The 22,067-nt window shown below is 40.7% G+C and overlaps 1 protein-coding gene across 1 annotated transcript; it reads left to right on the plus strand.

The window, feature by feature from the left end:
- The first annotated feature begins 5,244 nt into the window (after positions 1–5,244).
- On the plus strand, positions 5,245–21,827 carry TASL (TLR adaptor interacting with endolysosomal SLC15A4). Its single transcript, XM_045778899.2, has 2 exons — positions 5,245–5,416; positions 18,346–21,827. The coding sequence occupies exon 2, from the start codon at positions 18,347–18,349 to the stop codon at positions 19,238–19,240; it is 894 nt and encodes a 297-aa protein (XP_045634855.1). The 5' UTR covers positions 5,245–5,416; position 18,346; the 3' UTR covers positions 19,241–21,827.
- Positions 21,828–22,067: the final 240 nt, after the last annotated feature.

Below are 22,067 nucleotides of genomic sequence, written 5' to 3' on the forward strand. Positions count from 1 at the left end.
AGCATCTAAGACCTGTTCAGTCAGCTCTCATGAACGAACCTATGAACTTCTAACTGCTTGGGGACAGAAGCAGAAATTTTCCTTAGAAGCCTGGGTGTAAGGAATTATTTAAACTGTTTGGAACCTCTGCCCTCCAGAGCCACTGTCCTTAGTCAGGCTGGGAGACAAAGATGCATTTGGATTTGAAGTTTTACTATGCTCATTCTCTGTATTATGGTTCAGATTATCCTAAAATGCAGAGAAAAAGATGCTCGAGAGAATGGAACCCTTAACTTCTCTCAAAACCCAATTTTACCTATTGGTTTAACATATCCTTCCTTTTCTTCTAGTTCAGTCCCTCAGGGAGGCACAAGTAGGAAAGGAAACCAACAGATTCAACTTTCTCCTTTCTTTCCCTTGATAGAAGGTTGAAAGGCAGACAAAAGGAAGGATAATGAGATATGCTTGGGTTGAGGATTAAAAGTGATGCATAAAAACCGAAATTCTCCACAGATTTGGCAGAGTCTTGGGCCTCTTGATCTTAATAGAAATAAATGAGTAGAAGGCTAAAGCAGAGTTCATGCCGAGTACTCATTTGTGTGACTGCAAAGAAAAGGTAAGCAAACATCAGTAAAATGGAGATTCGCAGTTGCTCAACTGACAGAACAAGTTTTTCTTTTCAAGACCAATTTATGGTAGAGGAAGTGAAGCATTATCTTGACTCGAGGAGGAAGTGTCCCTGCGTTCCAAGACCTGAACATTAGATTGGGGAGGCGGAGAGAGAAGATGTTAATAGTGGAAAATCTTAAAACTAGGGAAGAGGGGCACGATTGCGTAAAAATGGGTAAAAAGCAGCAAGAACTTGTAGCCAAACTATCGAATATTTCTGGGGTCACTTATTTTAGAGTAAATGAGAGGGATTTGAGTTTTGGTGTTAGAAACTTTTTGCTAGATTGTTAAGGCAGAGAACGTCAAGTAATAGCAAAGACCAATAATTAGAAAGCAGAAACCCAAATAGTTCATGCTGATTCCTTAGGCCTTCAGGTACTTGCCTTGCTAGCTTTCCTTAATGCCAGTTACTGGGTAATGGCCAAGGAGGATGAACTATTCTCTATACTACACACAGACTTAAAATGAAACCTATGGAATGAAATTCAATTTGCCCTTTTAACTTCTATCACATTTCAATTTTGAATCATTTTTCAACTGAAAGAATTCCAAAATGCTTCAGAAACTTTACAAATGCAGTAATCATATTATTTGATGGCAAAATGAAAATCTCCCTGAAGTGGAAAATGGGAGTTATTCAAGAGCAAACAGTACACATTACAATCAATTATATCCTAAATAACAAAACCCCTAGTGCACAACAAGCCCTCACAGCTTCACAGGAATTCAGAATGTTGTACTTAATAAAGCAATTATAATCTGTCATCCCGTCCTCAAGATAAGCAGTACTGCCCCAGAGCTTATGTTATGGATTTCTTTGGTATAAATTAGACTTACTGAAGTATAAACCAAGAATTTTTAAATGTCATATTCATTTTACTCCATGGAATATGTAACATGTTCCAAAACTCAAACATGTTCATGCTAATTTTTAGAGAATATCAATTAAGATTTATCTTCTATGGAGGGAATGCACAAAAACTTTCTATATAAAGCTATAATTGTGTCTGCAGGAAAGAATTAGAAAAATGACGAAGATAAACTGTGAGAATGAATATGGGAAAACAGGATTGTTTTTAAAGATGCTAGGAGTTATATGCGGCTATGAAAAAAGCTTATTCTTGTACCATTATGTACTGTCATATGGACACGAGGGCTTCTGTTTTGTTCACTTTTCCTAGAGGCACAGCTCGAATTGAATTATAAACCACTCCGGGCTCTTGAGTCGAGTTGGCAGGCACTGGTGATTCATCTTTTGTAGAGATTAGGGATAAAAGTGGAATTAGAGAGAATTTCAAAGTACTTGAGTAATGCTATTAAAATAAGTACAGATATAAATTTTGGGGTCAAAAGATTAAAGATTTGGCCTCATTTACATGAAACAGTCAAATATCCATGATTGAAAATCTGGAGATCACAGAAGAGACACCTTGAGGACTGGACATACAGATTCACAGATGATTCAGAGAAGATAATGGCAGGTGTGGCAAGTGCTGAGTTCACCAACAGAAGATACTGGGGGACGAAAGGGGTGGGGAGGAGAAGCAAGAATTTCAGTTCTAGGAAATGGAATGTTGATAGGAAACCAATGAAAATTCTTAGAAAGGAGAAAGTGGGGAGACAGGAGAATGAGGAGCAGTGTGCAATGACACAAAATCTACCGGGTGGTGGTGGGTGGTAGGGAAACCTTCCTAAAGGAGGGGTTCTACCAATAAAGAACTGGATACATACATTCTTACTGGAACAGTCTATACATTGAAAGTCTGTGTAGCTGTTAAAAAGGATGAGGTCAATCTACACATACGGACATTGAAAAATTTATACAAAAAAGGTAAGGGACAAAATCACCTATGTAGTATCCAATCACTGGTATACAAAAGATGTATGTAATCTTCAGAATAATACACAAGAAAGGTGACAATCCTAAGTGCCTCTGGGGAGAGCACCTGAGAGCTGAAGATCAGATGGAAAGAGCTTGAATTTTTACTGTATACCTTTTGGTACCATTTACACTTTTACCACGTACATGAACCTTTAAAAAACAAATCATTAAAAAAGAAAAGTGATTTGTGGACAGTGCCAAATTCTATAGAAACATCACAGAGGGTACAGACCAAGATAAAGGTCATTAGACTTATTTAAGGGGCCTTGCTAACTTTGAGAAAGTAGGTTCAGTTCAGTAATTTGATACTGAGAGACAAAAATATATTGTACGTGGCTGGAGACCATAATTCAGGAAGACAAAGAATTTGTCTTGGAAGTGTTGACGTTTCAGGGATTAAGCTTGTGAACTGATCAGGTGTGTGTCTGTGCACACATACACAGACACACACACATATACACCTTTCTCTAGATATGAGAAAGGCAATAATAGATTTTACTGGTAACTGACAATTGGCAAGTATGATGTGACAGAAAGACCAACGGTTGAGGAATTTGAGAGCGCTGGTAAGAGCACTAGGAGGTGGGTGTAGGGTGGAGGAAACCTATTGAGGGCTAGGGGTGAGCTAAGTACGGATGAAATCAAAATGGAAATAGCTTGGAGGAACTTTCGACACCAGGAGAGGTAACTGAATAACAAGAAGAAAAAAAGAAAACCCTGTTAGAGGCAGAGAAATCAAGGCAGTAACTCTTTACCTACCGTCTAGCAGATTGACAGAAAATCGTATTATAAGATTTTAGTTACACAGGATATAATTCTGCTTTATTATAGCCAGCAAAGAGAAAGTAGTTTAAAGCCAATTTCATAAGCTCAGGTCTTATCAAAAGAGAAACAGTAAGGCAACCTGAAGCGGTGCCAACTTTAAAAAAAATTTTTTAAAGTAGGCTCTACGTCCAATGTGGGGCTTGAAACTCATGACCCCAAGATCAGGAATTGCGTGCTCTACTGACCGAGCCCATCAGGCGCCCCAGCAGAGTGCTAACTTTTTGATGACAGGAAATATTTTCTGCAAAGGATGATTTCCAGAAAATCCATAACTTGAGACAAAAATCAAGAGTGTGATACAAATTCCGTATATTCTATTTGAGACAAACAATAAACGTGAGTTAACGCAACCTAGAACAGATGGAATCCCCCCCCACCGAACGGTTATGGCATGGTACTGCCAGGTGAGCTCTTTGGGAACCCATCAGGAAGTGTTTCTGGAGGGAGGTGTGACCCATTCTAGAACATCCTCAGTGTATCTGCTTGTGGTTGAACCTATACTCCTATAAAACAATAAACAAATAAAACAATATTTGGCCCTCAAGTTACAACAATCTCCTGCTCACAACTAAGTTCTTGATGGTCAGAATCAACACTAATTCATATCATGGCTCGCATGTGGGAACGTGCCTTTCCTACTGGATCTAAGTCATGTCCCATGAAATAGTGCAGAAAAATCTCCAGAGACACTAACGTACATAAAATGCCAGTACGCTTTTAAAGACAGAACTTTTTAAGGCAAGTTGTAGATCAAAGGTAAATAAAACAAACCCATTAAGTGGACATATTCATGGTTTGGAAGGGGAAGTGGGGGGGGATGGGGTAACTGGGTGTGGGCATTAAGCAGGGCACTTAAAGTAATGAGCACCGGGTGTTCTATTCAACTGATGAATCACTAAATTCTACCTCTGAAACTAATAATACACTATATGTTAATTAAATTGGATTTAAATAAGAAATTTTAAAAAGGCAATTGCTTCTTTTTAGTTTCTTCAATCTCCCTACAGAAATAGTCTGTGTAAGCAAATATATATATATTATATATTACATATATAAATTATATATATATATATTCTTTTAAAGATACAAAATGGAGCATATTATATGTTCTTGCTGAACAATGTATCTTGGAGATCTTTTCCTATGATCGATGTAAAGCCACATCCCTCTAACAAATGTGTAGTACTCTACACAGCTCTACATTTATTTAGCTCATATCCTATTTACGTGTATTTTTTCCAGTTGTTTCCTTACTTAATGCTGCAACAAATACCTTTTCACATGTTTTTGTGCACAGTTGTAAGTATGTGACATGGGTGAATTTATACCTATAAAATTGTTGGGTTAGAGGGTATGAATATTTAAAATTTTCGAAAAAAAAGTCAACAGATACTGGGAAATGGCCCTCTAGAAATGTCTATAATCTCAGCACTAACATAGGAGAGTGCCTCTTTCTCCACAACTTTGCCCACTCAGGGTATTATTGCAGATTTTTTTTTTAAACGTTGGTTAATTTGAGAGAGAAAACAGTTTTCATTTGCATTTTTTAAATTTGTGAGTACAAATCTGAGAATACTTCTAAAAAATTATAGATCAGTGACGGAACTGACAATCTTCTAAATCCTACCTGATGGTGCCTCTCTTTTGGTAAAGGGATCCCAGAGAATTTACTGTTAGAGGAGTAAACTTATGTTGACAGAGTTCTTATATAAAGTGTGGCAATCAACTATTTTAACGAGAGACAGTTTCATAGATAGGTTTCATTTTTCAAAAAAGGGGAAGAAACACCATTCTGTGGCTCGATGTGGGTTTGTCAGTTATTGCCTCCCCCCTTCCTGGGACTTCCCACTGTTCTTGAGCACAAATCAGACTCGAGCAAACACAACTCTTTCCATGGGATCAGTTATAAGAAGAATGGCCAGGCACTGAGCAGCTTAGTTTCTTGGTCTTACCAGTGGAAGGCTTGCCAACATTTCTGAAGAAAGCCCTGGCTGGCTCATTCCTCTCTATATGGTCGATTGCTGTTGCTTCTGGACCAAAGGAGCAGATTGGTTAGTGAAGGTAAGACAAAGGAGACAACAGGCCCTCTCAGTGTTACCCCTTCGCTCATCTCTCTTCTCACCTTTTTAGTCTGTCCTCATCAGAAGCCAGATGCGATCCTAGCACCTCAGATGCTTTTCTAGTTGACTGAATCAGAGGCGAGCAGGAGTTGAAGCAAGCATTCCAGGGAGCGGGCGGATAAAGGGCAATTAAGTCAAACGCTCCCTTCTCTGAGCTCCCCACGTTCACCTTGTGGGTCATTTCGAAAAGATTTTTTTGACCTAGCGATGTGGACAGGTGGGATCCAGGACTAGCTGTGGGACTGATGCAGTCCTCGTTCAGTAACTGCTGCACAGATTTAACTTCCAGGTTTTGGAAAGAAAAGCCTAAAAACCTGACCGGAGTTTGGCAGGGATAGCACAAGGCTAGAATTGAGTTACAGTGATCGAGTTTTTGAGAGGAGTACCATTACCGTAAGCTCCAGTTGGCTCTGACTCTCAATTATTCATTCCAGAGCTTGAGATAAGTGTTTTCCTGTGTGGCAGGGCAGACTCAAAGCGGATGTGATCTCCGGTGCTGTTGCTTTTCGAATCGCCATCTGGCTGGTTGGGGGCAAGTCTACCTGTTGGTATTAGAGACCGCATGCGCAGGTGGGCTTTTGTCTCAGTTATCTGTAGATCTGCTCAAACGTCCTTCTTCTTGCGCACATCCGTCTGTGCATCAATATCGACTTGACGTGGCCCGAATATTCAGACTGATATTTTTAGAACATTTCTTTTGTAGGTCGGTGTAATAACAGTGTGTTTCAGAGCTTGCGAAGCTTCTCGTCGGAGGGGAGAGTTATTGCAATTTGGGTCATTCACATTAGAACGGTCATTTAGGGGATATACAAAGGTAGTGCCCTAACTGTCATTTCACAGCCCAGTGGGGTGTCAATAGCTACTCCAAGTTACTGAAACATTGCTAATCACATATCTGGTGATTACCTCAGATATATAAGATACTGTCCCTCTAAGCTCTTCACAAACATGACAGAACCTAGGTTTGCCTTCATTAACTAAACAGAGTTATTTTCCTCCCAGTTTTTTTTTTTTTTTGCAGGGTTTCAAACCTGTATTAAAACGGAAAGAATAGTCCAATGAACACCCGTATTACCATCGAGATTTAGCTGTTGTAGCTTGTTGCCGTATTGACTTTCTCACTATCTTGTTCTCTCTTCATACACACACACACACACACACACAAATATAGACACGGTTTCTTTGGTGACTTAGGACACATGTCACCCCCAGATTCTTGAGCATTATCTCCTAAGAAAAAGGGCAGTCTTCTACGTAATTACAGTGCTAAGGAAATTTAACATCAATATGTTACTATTATCTGCTATATGACCCATATTTAAATTTCTCCAATTAACCACATGTTCTTCACAATTTGATTTTCTCAGTTTAGAACCCAATCAAGTATATCACATCGCATTTTGGTGATAGGACTACAGATTAAGTAATTAAGTAAATGTTAATGGTAATAGAGATAATTACCAATATAATGAACAATGATAAACAATTATAACACCAAAGGAATGTAAGCTCAGTCAATACTATTATGATCACTTTTCTTATTTTTCTATTCCTCTCGTTTTGTGTCAAATTCAAAAAAGTGATCATAAGCTTTAATTTTTTCGTTTGTGGGATGTCAAGACCAAATATGAAGGAAATCCAAATATGACAAAAATCTATTTACAAATTTTCTGCATCAAAATTTACAGTGCCATAATAAGGAAACTCACATATCCACATAAAACCCTAGGAAGTCGCCGTTACCTTGGGTCTGAACTGAACAGAAAATTTACTTGCAGAAGTTAATACGAAAAACAGAGGCCTTTTGACTTATATTTTCTTAGCCATCAAATTAGACTTCCAGAAATCAAGAATCACTTCATGTTTGATAGAAGAGATCAGCTCAAACTATTTCTTTTGTAATAAGATTTGATATATGAATGAGTGATACTTCAGAGCGTCCACTGACAGATGCCACTGAAGATGAAAGAAGGAATATAAAGCAGGGTATATGGCGAAGGGGACACCCATTTCTAGCTCTAGAAAACATACACTTTCAAAGGCAACAGTAAGGAAACTGCAGCAGCTTTTTTTAGACGGGGAGATCCCTCCTAAAGAAACCCTGTTTTGGGTAAAGTTCTTGCATCACTCGCTGAAAAACAAAACATGAAACACAGATTTACTTCTCACAATGAAAAAAAAAGTATAATATAGGTTTGGTTCCATAATAACTAGATATATGAACAAAATAAAATTCAAGGTTTTCAGAGATAACCTTTTGGTAGTTTAGTCACAAGACCGAGAAATCAAGATAAAAAAAAAACACCACAAAGATAGGAATTATGGGATGTAGGATTTAGATTATAGGAGAAATAGATGAAGAGATGAAATGGAGTATTTTGAGGCTGGGGGGTAATAAAAATATCTCTGATAGGTCACCTACACACCATCTTCACAAGACAGTGTTTCATCCTCAAATTTGAGGCAAGAATAAATCTGCTCATCTGATTGGCAAATTAAAAAATAAGATTGTGTTGGAGAATGTCAGTGGAAACCATTCATTTCTCATGTTGCTAGTGAGAGAATTGGCCCAAGCTCCTTGAAGGGCAATTCGCCTTCTCCAAACCTGTCCTACAGAAATGCTCAAGGACGTGCATGCAGGGATGACACACAGTAAAAAAGCAAGAAGAACCTCAGTGCTCACTTTGAGAAATGATTTGCTGACCTAAGATATGCCTGTAGATGTATTATTTTGTAACTGTTAGAAGGCAGATCTATTTAAGCAGACGTGATGACAACAGGTGGGAGCCAAACTACACCCCAGCTAGCTGGGCCCAGGATGTTCTCGGAAACATCGAACAGCTTTTCCTGCCTTTATTTCCTAGGATGCCAGGAGCCAGCTCTATCCTGCCTCCTCCACGTGGCTCTGGAGGCCTCTTGGTACCCCTGTCTTAACCCAGCCCCTCAGACCTATCACCTCCACTTCCCACCAATCCCCATCTTCTCGCTTTCCTTTTGCTATGGCCAGTCACTCCTTCATTCAAAGGAGTTTCCCAATGATTCGTTTCACCAATTTCTTTAAGGCTGCAGATGATTTTGCTCAAATTCCATGCAATCCTGAAACATACCATGGAGGTAGCAACAGAATAAGCCAGAACCTCTCATTTTGGGGCAAGAATGCCGAATGGATGGCCAGGGGCTCAGAACTGTGGCTAGAGGAGACGTGAAGGGTGAAACGGGTGTTGGATAGGGAAGCAGGGCTCTCAGGACAGAAATAAAAATGCACAAAGACCTGGGATGGGCATGAGGTGTGGAGAACAGGGAGCAGTCAGGCATGGCTGGGGTCCTGAGTCTTTTGGGGAACACACAGAGAGGAGGTTGGGAAGACAGACAAAGATCATGTATCACGAGGGCCTCACGTGTGTGGACTTGAACCCAGAGGTTCCGGGGAGCTGTTGATAGTTAAACAGTGCATCTGTAATACTGAAGTACTCTGTGGTTGCAAAATCAAGGGCGAGGTGATGTCAGGCCACTGCCAGTGGGAGTGGCTGGGGAGAATGTTCACATGGTAAGATTAAAAGGCCAGAGAGGATGAATTATTTGAATACCTCAAAGACATGCTGGCATTGATACACATGGGACATGTGTATAGCCCCCTGGGCCACTCCTCTGGCGTGGGCACCGGCTGTCTCCTGGGATCTTTTCTTTCTGTACTTCCTGTATCTTCCTTCCTTTATTCCCAAGTGCTGCTGTTAGTAAACGGACTCAGGGTGGACACCCTTCTCCTTGAAGGACTCATTACTTGTCATGACTGCTTGATGTTAGCTGCTCTCAACAAGGCAGTGGCGGATCTCTTTTACCAACAGACCATACGCTTTGGGGTTTATGCATTTAGACTTGAATCTTGCCTCCAGTACTTAGTTGCTTTGTGTCTTTGGGAAGGTCATGGGTCCAATCTCAACCTTGGCTTTCTCGCTTGGAAAATGCAAATTATGGTAAGAGCTAACATGTAGCGTTATGGAAAAGCGAGGTGTCATGCATGGAAAGTACCCGACACAACTATGATTATTAGGATTATGCTCTATCCCAGTACTGCATCTGCTTTGTGACTTAGGTCAAGGGTAGGCAAACCACGGCCCATGAATCAAATTTGCCCTTTGCCTATTTTTCTAAATAAAGTTTTATTGGAGCAGGAGCCACATGCATTTGTTTACATATGGTCTGTGGCTGCTTTCCTGCTATGACGCAGACCAGCAGTGGCAGAGACTTAAAATATTAAATATTTGGCTCCTTACAAAAAAAAAAGTCTGCTGATCTGTAACTTAGAGAGTTCTTAATCCGTTTTTATTTTGTTTGGGTGTAAATGAAAAGTATTTCTATGTACAGAGTATAACGAGAGTTTTCTGAGCAAATGTCAGCGCGAGCGAAGAAGGAAGAATTTACATTGCCATTTCTTCTGAAATCCAAGTCAATGATTTAACAAGGTTCTGCACTTTAACACATATTTCTAAGACGTGAATTTGCACATAAGGTTAATTTTGGTATTCCCCTGTCTGGTAATGATTAATGTAGACTAAATTTGCCTGGAACATCTCATCTGCCAATGTCCTTGGATGTCTTTTCCTTCACACTTAGTTATGGGCAATTCTAAATATACCTATATATCTTCTCTGCGATGAGAAACAAAAATTCAAGTGATAAAATACCTTGGAACAATTAAAATAATCCATTGGCTTACATTTCAGGGTCTCAGATGAAATTTACTCTAATACGTGTCTTAATATTTGTTTGAAGTATACCTTTTACAATGTCTGTGAAGACATTAATGTCATAAGAATTTCACAAATAATCACTGAAATTTTTAAAAATGCTAACAATTTAAATAAACTCAACATTATTTCTCTATTTTTAAATTTTAGGATATCATGATATGCAGTATTGTTTTCACTCTAGTAGTACATTGAAGGGTCTTATGAGTATCAAATGAGTTAATATATAATTTTTGTTTATGAATTTCACCCAATATTCCTCTGCATAGCTTTGGAGCAAGCTTTCAAAAGCTGCTTTATCATGCTCTCTGCTGCCCTCTGCTGCTAATTTTCAGAAACTTCTTTCGATTCTGAGTAACGCTTGCTTAACACTCTTTATACTTAAAAAACTCATGCAATATTAAAGTTTGAGGGGACTCAACCGGTAATTTAATTCTACATTCTTCATTTACAGATCAGAAGTTGAGTCTCTGAGGAGTTAAGTGACATGTGAGTGTGGCCTCTCTTTTCTGACTGCCAGTGTTTCAATGTCTGGTGGCTTTGGACGTATTACTTAATTTTGACTTCTGTGTAATGAGCATAATAATAGTACCTACATCTGTGAGTCTTCGTGGGGACCCAGTGACTTAGTACGTACTAAAGCACTTAGGATGTGGGTTGTAGCTAGCACTGATGTGAGCTATTTTACTGACTTGTCATTGACAAGACTAAAACCACAGCTCGTGACAGGGTCAGAACGAGAATTCTGGTTTCCTGACTAGTTCAAGAATTTTTTTTGCTTTAGTCCAAATATATGATGAAACTTTATCTTTGAATGTAGATTTTAAAAATATGAGTTGTCCAGATATTTGAAGTTCTTGTAGTCTTTACAAAGCTATTAATACTACCGCTCTGGCTGTGGCTCATTCCTCCTTCGGCTATGCGAGGCGGGCTCCTCACAGAAATTACTACCAAAACTCACAAACTCCTCTGGCTCCCAGTACAAATCCCTACTGCACACACCTGGAAGATGCTTGAGAAACTCAACTAAACCCATTAGCTTCTTTTCCAGCTCTTTCTCCTGATCTCCCCATTTTGGTCAGTGCTGGTGCCATTTCCCCAGCAGGCCCAAACTGTTATTTTTGGCTCCTCTCTCTCCTTCCTTTCCATGCCCGTGAGTCTCGGTCTCTCAAGTTCATTTCTTCTCTTCCTCTTCAGCTACCTCCCACCCTGGTTCCTGTCCCAATCCCCTCGGCTGTGGCCTCGTAACTTGGGTCCTTAACTCCAATCTCACTTTGCTGAAATTGTTCTCGTACTTTATTGAGAGATGGCATCATGCCCTGCATCAGCTTGGTTACCTTCCAGAACGTTGTATGGCCTGCAGGGTACACTGGATGTCCTCAGCCTCGCATGACCCAACTTACTTCCCCGGATGCTCCTCCCTCCCAGCAATCTTTTCCTTTAGCCACGAGCCTATCTGTCCCTAGAAATTAGGACATATTTTCTGCTTTTCCATCATTGGACTTAGCACTTTCTGCCTTAGTGGCCTGCCTTGGGGCCTACACATCAGAATGGTAGGGCTCTCGTTCCACCAGAATCAAGGTACCAACAAAGCTTTCGGCTGATGACAAATAGTGCAAAAGGCCCATTATTCCAAACCAAATCCTAGACCCTCTTCCATCATTGTTTTGAAGGAGTGGAGATGATCTGGAAGTGCTCTTAAACATCATTCACATAAAATGAAAGAAGACTCCATTAGGGCCGATTATTTGATATGAAAAGAAACAGGACACAGAGTGGGAGATTTGGGATAGGGCTGAATGGGAACAAGGGCTACTAAAGAAAGATTGTGAAATTTTAGTAAAAGCCTTAGGTGACCATGACTTTGAGAAATAACACTTGTATCCCAGCCAGACTGGTGTCTGTTACTGATGACAGGAGAATGACCCCACAAGTCTCTTTACTTCTGTTGACTTCTCCTCTCTCTGCAAGAATTCTTCCTTTTTCTCATGTCTGTTCAAATCCTTCTTGTTCTTTAGGGCCAAATGAAAGTTTACCTTTTACACAGTGATTTTTCTGTTTCTTCTTCACGCTTAGAATATGTTCTAACTTTGGGGGACCTCGGTGGCTCAGTTGGTTAAGTGCCTGACTCTTGATTTCATTTCAGGTCACGATCTCAGGGTCGTGAGATTGAGCCCCAGGTCCAGCTCTGTGCTGGGCGTGGAGCCTACTTAAGATTCTCTCCCTTCCTCTGCTCTTCCCCCCGACAGCCCCCTACGCTTCCCCACCTTGCTTGTATGCTCTTTCTCTCTCTCTCTCTCAAAAAAAAGAATGTGTTATATCTTTAACCACAAACTCAGCTGTATAGGAAGGGCCAGCCTCTTTTTTTCCCTGCCTCTTAGTTACTTTAAAAATAGCTATATTTAGTTTTTATTTTAATTAAGAAATGAATCCAAGTTCTACATGAACATGATTTGTGTCAAATGATCCTAAGAGGTTTGTTAGGCAAAACAGCAGTCCCTGCCCCTCTTTTTCAAAAGCAGCTTTTATCTGCTTTTTATTAATTATTTAGTGTTTACCTCCAACTTTTGTTTTTTTTTTTACTTCGGGGCCTTATTTACTGCCTTGTCACCCCAACCAGATAATGATTTAGTTGTTTTGTTCCCCCCCCCCGCCTGGCTTCTACAAGCACATACACCAAGCACATGCTAAGTCAGTGTTCCTTTGTCTACACTGGCTGGCCACCCAGTTTGGGCAAAGAGGCAAAGGCTTAAGACAATATTTATTGTTATTACATTACTCTACCTGATAAAGTACTATCCTCATCTCCTGACTTTGTCATCCTGCGACAATACCTCATATTTGGTTAGATCAATTTTTACCACTTTATATATTATTGTGACTATCCAAAACTATGTCCAACTCAGCCATGTAGAAAACCACACTTTTTTTTTTGCTGCACAACTTTTTCTTAAATTATGAGCTGGAGTTTATAATTGCCTAGATCTGTGGCGCGTGATATGGTAGCCAAATGCAGCAATTTAAATGAAAGGAAACTGTCTGTCACACTAGCTATGTTTCACGCACACCCTAGTCCCATGTGGCTCTCGGCTATTATATTGGACAGTGCACAGATATTTCACATTTCCATCACCAGAGAATCTGTATTAGATGGCACTTTCATCACCTCAGAGACAACCTAAGAAACCACACTATTAAAACAAAAATAGCTTTAAAAAATTTTCTTGAACCACTCACACAGGGATTCTAGACTTCCCCAAACAGTAACGGAAAAAAAAAATTAAAAGGAAGTGTCACATAATCTTGGTTTCAAAATACCTGAAGACAAAGTGTCTCAGATTAGGGTCCCATAGATCATCACCAAACAGCTCAAAGTTTATGCCCTTGGTTCACTAGCTTTTGAGATCCCCTCTTCAACACTCCTTGAAAGGAGTGCAGAGATGAATTAATCAGACGTTGCTCTAGAATTATTGCGATGACAGTGAATGACAGTGATCGTCTGGAGCACTTTAAATGGCAATTATAATTGCCTGTCTTGAGTATTTTAAAGTTTTATGTTACCACCTTCACTATCTTCTAAGCCTGTGCTGTCCAATAGAGTGCCATGTGGTGTTTTAAATTAATTTAAATAAAATTCAAATTCAGTTTCATTAGCTCCATTTCCAGGGTCCGCTAACCACGTATGGCTACCACTTAACATTTTGGGCAGTGCAGACAGAGATCACTGCGTCGTTTCAGAAAGTTCCGTTGGATAGCACTCGTTGAAATTTTTCGTTTGCTTCGCTTTTCCTAATTCACCCCCAAGTCCATAGCCAATGCCATAAATCTTACTTCACGATGCTCGGACTTATGAAGTGGTCTTCCACTTCATCTTTGTCTCCAGAAGCCTTCTGATCTTTTCCAACCAGCCGAGTTGCCTTCTGAGCCTCTTATACTTAACTCTTCTCAGTAGAGCACATCTTCCACTGACTTCCTGAGAGAGGTGCCTGAGAGATGAGCTATTTGAGACTTGTGACTTAAAAAAAAAATCTCTATTATATCCTCATACTTGTTTGATGATTTGGTCATTAAATTCTAGGTTGAATATAAATTTTATTCAAAAATTTTTTGACATTGTTACATAATGCTCTCGCTTTTCATGTTGTTTTAGAGAAGTCTAAACATTCCGGTTCTTGTATTCTTTTTTCTCTCTGAAAATGTATAATGTTTTCTCTTTGTCCCAAGTGTTCTTTTTCAGTAACAAGAGGGGACATATAGGAAAAGCAGGTGTTTACCCAGTATTCTGGAAACATTTCCTTCAGTTCTGGGAAATGCTCTTTGTTTTAATTTCTCCCCTATATTCTCTGTCTTCTTTCTGAGCCTTCTATCACTCAGATAATGACTCTCCTGGACTGGTTTTCTAATTTTATCTCTACTATTTTTCATCCTGTATTTTTGTTCTACTTTCAAAATGGGACTTTGCCTCAACTTTACTTTCCAATCTTTCCACTGAGCTTTAAAATTCACTTTTTTAATTTCTAAGGATGCCAGAATGTTTTTTTTTTTTAAATAGCATCCTAGTTTTAACTGAAGATTGTTTCATCAACTCGGTCCCCTTGAGAATGCTGTCAGTAGCTCATGCCCCCCACCCCCACACTGAATTGGCTCTTGGATTTTTCCATGGTTCTTATTAAGAGTCTCTCATCTATGGAACATAAGAACTAGGAAGATCGGTAGGAGAAGAAAGGGATAAAGAAAGGGGGGGTAATCAGAAGGGGGAATGAAGCATGAGACACTATGGACTCTGAGAAACAAACTGAGGGCTTCAGAGGGGAGGGAGGTGGGGGAATGGGATAGACTGGTGATGGGTAGTAAGGAGGGCACGTATTGCATGGTGTACTGGGTGTTATACGCAACTAATGAATCATCGAACTTTACATCAGAAACCAGGGATGTACTGTATGGTGACTAACATAATATAATAAAAAAATATTATTATAAAAAAAAGAGAGTCAGTATTCTGGGCTCCAAAGACATTAACCCTTGGTCTCCCACTTTCCGGCTTCTGAAATGTTTTTGCACTTGTCTCTTCTGTTCTCACTTTTCTTATGACTATTCATGTTTCAAATTGATCAGGATTTCTTCAGTCACTTCAGGGCTCCTTCCTCCTTGGGGTTCTCCCCTCAATTCCAGCTTGCTTACACAGAGCTATAGGGTCAGCTATGGATATAGAAGGGAGGATATGTTTGGGGGCCAACATGTCATAATACTGGCATCCATGGAAACTTCTTCACCCGGTCCCTGGGAAATAATTTATATATATGTCTGCAATCTTCCCACCCCCAACCTAAGTCTTCTCCAGGTTTGGAGGCCCTGGGTATGTGAACCGACTTGATGAGGCGGCCTCAGGCCTGTCCACCTAAGCAAGCCATGTGGCGGGCTCTCCTTCCCCACACCACACCATGCCAAGCAGGAGAGCATTTCCTTCCACTTCTGGCTTCCTGAGATTTTATGTGGGAGGTGGGGCACAGACTTCTCTTCTTGCTTCTCAAACCTAGCTGAGGTCACAGCACTTCCGCCCGTGGGGAATTACATCCGGTTGTCTCTTGTTGATGCATAAATTCTATGCCTTAGATCCTTTAGGGCTCTGGATTCTCAAGTTTAAAAGCTCAAGTTACGTTTTCTCACAAGCCCTTTTCAAAAACTGAATTCTGGGGGCGCCTGGGTGGCACAGCGGTTGAGCGTCTGCCTTCGGCTCAGGGCGTGATCCTGGCGTTATGGGATCGAGCCCCACATCAGGCTCCTCCGCTATGAGCCTGCTTCTTCCTCTCCCACTCCCCCTGCTTGTGTTCCCTCTCTCGCTGGCTGTCTCTATCTCTGTTAAATAAATAAATAAAATCTTAAAAAAAAAACCTGAATTCTGCCAAGAGTTCTAGAAGCCCATTCATGAACTCAGAAGTAGAGAGCCTCATTTTTGTTCTAGTTTTTCAGATGGTATTCTGAGACCTTGAAGGCTGTCATCCCGAGCTGCAGCCTGGCTGGGGCGGCCGAGGCGAGTGGCGAACTGTCTCGCTATTTCACCTGTACGATAACGTCCTTTGTTCTGTAAATTATCTGCTTCCCACGTATGTTAAGAGCTGCCTTTTCATCTGGATGTTCAGGTTGAGGGAAGACCTACACTTAGAAAGTTTTCTCAGGAAAATTTTCATTATCCTCCTAAGTGTGTCTGGCCTACAAGAACCACCTCACAGATTTGTTGAAAACCTTTAATTTTGTGTTTGTGTCTTTATGGGATGTAACACTGAGTAGAATATAGTAATTACTTAAATAATTGATAAATTTACTGAATTTATCTCCAGATACTTCTAAAAGAGAAAATCAACACTGCAAAAATTACTCTTATACAATCAAAACAATTACACTATTTTTTCCGTTTATAATGTTACTCTTATACAATTAAAAATTCACTTGGGAACTAACTGAATATAGATGTTAAAATGTAAAAATAGGACCCTTCTCTTTAGATAAAATTATTTCCTAATTTGACTTTTTCCTTTTTTTTTTGAACACTGTTTTTTTTTTAAGATTTTATTTGAGAGACAGAGAGACAGAGAGCGCACAAGCAGAGGGAACAGCAGGCAGAGGGAGAGAGAGAAGCAGGCTCCCCGCTGAGCAAGCAGACTGATCCCAGGACTCTGGGATCATGACCTGAGCCGAAAGACAGCGCTTAACCCACTGAGCCACCCAGGCGTCCCCTCATTTGACTTTTCCATTTCAGGCTCAAGTTAATAAATGTGTTTGAAAAGCCTGGCCCTCAAGGCCAAAGAGGAAGAGTTAGTTATCTTTTCTGTTGTCTGGTGCCCCAGTGCCAGGAATGCCACACTGTTCCTTTTTTTAGCAAAGGCAGCTGCTCGTTTCCAGCCTGTTCTAGCCACTCCAGACTCCAGGGACACCTCCTGTGAGGAGGGGAGACAGGCGGAGCCAAAGCCCCAGATCAGGAAAGTTCCCTGCTAACTAGGGGAGAGGTAAACAGATCAGCTGGGCACAGAGACATTTCTAGGATGTCTACAATGAGAAGCAGGCAGGACAGAGCAGGGAACTCCTCCTGGGCTACAGAGGTAGGGGAGGCTCTGTGGGCTTTCACGATGGGTTGGTAGTGAATTCTTTTCCTACGGGCCATTGTTGAGTATTTAATTCAAGCTATTTAATTCAAGCTATTAACTATCTTTTAAGTCCCTCCAAAATGCAAACCATTGTGCCAGCTCCCGGGGATAAACACAAAGATGAGTTAAGACACAGCTCTTACTTGCAGTGGAAGTTGCCATAAGTTTATGCCACGTTTTTCCCCCCGTAACCCACTAGTTACTTCCCCAATTTCCAGCTTCTCAGTCATTCCCCATTTTCTCTGGGGCAGAAAGCAAACGCTTCCACCTGACACCCAACGAACGCCCTCCAAGACCCAATTCCAGTCTTTTCCAGCCCCTTCTACGTATGCTCGGCATCTTGGTACACGGTGAACAGGCCATGCCACCATATTCTCTTTTAGCTCTGTGTACGGCTGCAACTCCCATTCAATCTTCACAATTTAGCTGAAACGTCATCTTCCCTAGGACACATCCTGTGACTTCTCTGCCTTTGCCCCAGGCTGTGTTAGGGGCTCTTCTTCTGTACTTCCTTAGTATCTATCACTTTTTGGAATTGTCTGTACCCAGTTTTTCTCCCATAGAACCTTCTTGAAAGATGCAACTATGTTCTCTTTGTCTTTTTAACTCTACCCTAGGCCATAGTCCTGGTACACAGCAGGCACGTAATTATTAATGGCTTGGTGGATGAATGAAATCACCTTCTTTGTTGTCCTCTATTTTAAAAAATATTTTAAGAAGATTTTATTTATTTGGGGGTGGGGAGAGAGAGAGAAAGAGAAAGAGGAGGGAGGGTCAGAGGGAGAAGCAGACTCCCTACTGAGCAGGGAGCCCCACATGGAGCTGGATCCCAGGACCCTGAGATCATGACCTGAGCCAAAGGCAGACATTTACCACTGAGCCGCCCAGGTGCCCCCCTTTATGTTTGCTATCATCAACTGCTCATTTTTACAATTCCAATCTTCATTTCCCCTATTGTTACTTATCAACTCTCTTTCCAGAATGCTGTCAGAAGGGTATCTCAGTGGACTTGCCTACCAGAAGGACATCCACTGGAGCTGTTCATCTTATAATGAGCAGGTGGCTGAGGAGAATGAAGAAGAGACAAAATCCGCTACTCATTCCTACTGCTCGGTGGATGAAACCCAAGTCCGAAGTCTGTATGTGAGCTGCAAATCCTCGGACAAGTTTATTTCTTCAGTGCATTCGCGAGAGAGCCAACACAGTAGAAATCAGAGAGCCACAATGCTGCAGACAAACCCCAATCCCGTGTTTGAAAGTCCCAACGTGGCTGCGGTTGAAATATGTAGAGACTCCAGCCGAGAGACCTACTTGGTTCCGCCTTCCTGCCAAAGTATTTGCAAGAATTACAATGACTTACATATTGCAGGGGACCAGGTGATGGCTATTAATTCAGTGACAACAGATTTCCCCCCTCAGAGCGGTTTTGAATACGGCCCCTTGCTGAAATCATCTGAGATTCCTTTGCCCATGGAGGATTCCATTTCCCCCCAGCCCAGCTACTTGCCCCAAAAACCTATCCAGCGGTGTTCATCCTACTGGAGAATAACTAGCATCAAAGAGAAAAGCAGCCTGCAAATGCAGAAGCCTATGTCTAACGCAGTGCTGAACGAGTACCTGGAGCAGAAGGTGGTCGAGTTATATAAGCAGTACATTATGGACACCGAGTTTCACGACAGTTCTCCCACCCAGATCCTGGCGTCTGAACTCATCATGACAAGTGTGGATCAAATCAGTCTCCAAGTGTCTAGAGAGAAGAATCTGGAGACCTCCAAAGCCAAGGATATAGTCATTAACTGTCTATTACAGCTGGTATCAAGTGAAATCAGCACACCTAGTCTCCATATTTCTCAGTATAGCAACGTGAATCCATAGAGAGGATGCTTCTCGCTCAACTGCTCCAAGCTAAAGCAACCCTTTCTTTATTGATTCCGAGAATGTGCAGGAGGTGGGTGTGAAGGGGAGGCCAGAGCTAGAGAAGTAAAGGTTGGATGGAGGTCAGGTGTGAATTCAGAGGAAATCTCACCATTACACGTGATGAAGGCATGTGGAAAGAGAAGCCATAAAGACTAATTTCAAAGCAAAGGTTGTACAGCAACAAAGCAAAAATATAAAGGACCCCAAAAGAAAAGGTATGATTTAAGGGAGTACAGAAGTTTAAAAAGAAGCCAAGCCAAATAAGAACATACGCCATGGGAAAACAAACAAACAAACAAACAACAACAAAGGTTTCAGGGTCAAGAGTTAATGTTTGTTAAGCAAATAAATTCCTCCAAGTTGTTTCTTCTTGAGAAGAATGGACTGTAGAAGGGTGCTATGTTTGGGTAGAAAGATTGGTTTCAACAGTTGTGAAATTTTATTTCTATTTCTTTTCTCTCTTCTTTATCAGATCATTTAAAATATCTATTCTTTATAAACATTCCAACAGTGACAAATTGCAATTGTGGTTTTTTTGAATGATTACTTAGCTACGGCCACTGTAACCTCCCAGTTCTGTTTACTAGTGAAGACGAAGTCTTCTAAATGGAAAATACCACATTGTGAATTTTTCTTTTTTCTTTTTTAAAGATCTTATTTTTAGTCATCTCCCCACCCAACTTGGGGCTTGAACCTACAACCTTGCGATCAAGAGTCACATGCTCCACCGACTGAGCCAGCCAGGTGCCCCTCACATTGTGAATATTAAAATAATTCATTTTATTTTGCTATCTATGATTTTCTTGGTGGTACTAAGCTTCTAAAGAAGTTAGGAAACTTAATCCCCCCCCCTCATTTTTTTCTCCACTTTCTCTTGACCCTTCTGGAGCCAGGAAGGGGTCTTCTGCATCCTCCAAACAAGGTTACAAGCTCTAGAGACCCATCATAGCAAATTCTGTCAACTCATGCACTAGAATGGTAGCTTCCTGAACACCTCACTGCTCTACCCCGTTCTTCTAGCTTAAGGGATGGCAAAACATGGCTCACTGGACTTCTCTATCTAGCCTGCTGCCTGTTTTTTAAATTATGATATAATTGACATATAACATTACATTAGTTTCAGGCATATAACATGAGTCACTATATCTATTGCAAAATGATCACAATAAATCTAGTTACACCCTTTTTGAAACCCATGAGCTCAGAATTTCTTCTATCATTTAAAAATGGAAAAACCAATCAAAAAGTATTTGACAGGTGAAGTCAGAGACCCAAATTCAGGGTTCATAAAATCAGGCTTTATTGTAATTCAGCCACACCCATTCATATATGTATTGCCGATGGCTGCTTTCACACCCGAAGGGCAGAGTTGAATAAATGTGACAGAGAAAATGGCCCACCAGAGTCTAAAACACTATCTGTCCTCTTACGGAGAAAGTTTGCCAACCATACTACTCAATAGTGCCTTGCCCGTACAATGGTCGCTGGACTTACTCGAGCTTTCCTGGGAAGGTGAAGGTGACTGAGATGAAGCCTGGGGAGAGAGCTTCCTGGGGAGTGAGGAAACAGAAAAGGTTTCCACAGAGGCCTCTGGAGCTGGGATGGCCCTTCAAAATGCATCCAAATTGAAATGAGAGGGGTGGCTGTGGTTCTCCAGCTCGATCAGAAGGGGGCGTAACTTGAGCTGAGGCAGTTCAGTTCAGGGCACCATTCCCCAAGTGAGAAGCAGCTGCTGGGGAAGGAACACCTCATACAGAAGCAGCGATGCAGGGCGGAGCAAAACAGCATCTTCTACATTTCTCAGTATTTATTTTTATAAATTAATGCTTTAAACATATAATATTGAGTAAGGAAACCTGGTTTTGAAATGATTATTCAGATATTTAATTCAGTTTTAAATTTACAGAATAATAGCTGCTCTTTATTAATGGCTTGGTGTGTGTCTGGCACCATGTTAAGTATTTTGCACGAGTTATTTTAAGAATTTCTCATCACCTATGAGAGCAAATGCCCATTATCCCTTTTTTCAGAGATGAGCCCACTGGGCTCGGGGAAGTTAAGTAACTTGTAGTGGGGCTAACAGTGGGTGGTGAAACTGGATTTGAATCCAGTTCTATTGAAATTCAAGGTCCTGGTCCTTAAGTACTACCACCTGCTCTCCTGTTGACCACCATGGTTTTTCCTCATTAAAGACTGGTTTTCACAAAATAAAAATTATATATATAAAAAAATAAAGACTGGTTTTCCTCTCCAAAGGAAAAGAACTCAAACCCTTCACCATTACGCTACATCATTTTTTCTTCATTGTTTCACTCGATAATATTTGCAGATCCTCACCCCCACCCAAGAACAAAAGCTTGGATTTACTCATTTGTTTCCCCAGGTCTCAAACACTATTTATGCATAGTAGGCACCCAATTAATGTATGTCAGATGGATACATTTGGCTGTGTTGGATACTGCATCTGGTGGTTGAAGTGAAAAACCATTAGTATGAAAACCAACTACTTCTGACTAGAAGTAAGTGCAACTGAGATTTCTTTCTCAAGGAGAAAAATAATTGATTAAATTACCTTAATTTCTTCTAACATGCTAGTATAATAAAGTACATTATAATGAAATATCATGGATATTTTTCTTCTCGCTTATTTACTGAGAAATAACTCGTTACAAAAGAGACTGGTTTGTCTCTTCCAGTGAGCCTTACTGGGATGCTATTTTGGGTGGGGGGTTGGAGCACTGTGCATTAAACATAGGTAGGGAAGACACGTGTGCGTGCACACACA

This window comes from Ursus americanus, chromosome X (assembly GCF_024610735.1).
Source record: "Ursus americanus isolate L20-20 chromosome X, mUrsAme1.1.p, whole genome shotgun sequence".
NCBI classification, from domain to species: domain Eukaryota; kingdom Metazoa; phylum Chordata; class Mammalia; order Carnivora; family Ursidae; genus Ursus; species Ursus americanus.

Bases quoted from the DNA above. Each gene is read 5' to 3' on its own strand.
- TASL (XM_045778899.2), top strand. From the start codon at position 18,347: ATGCTGTCAGAAGGGTATCTCAGTGGACTTGCCTACCAGAAGGACATC.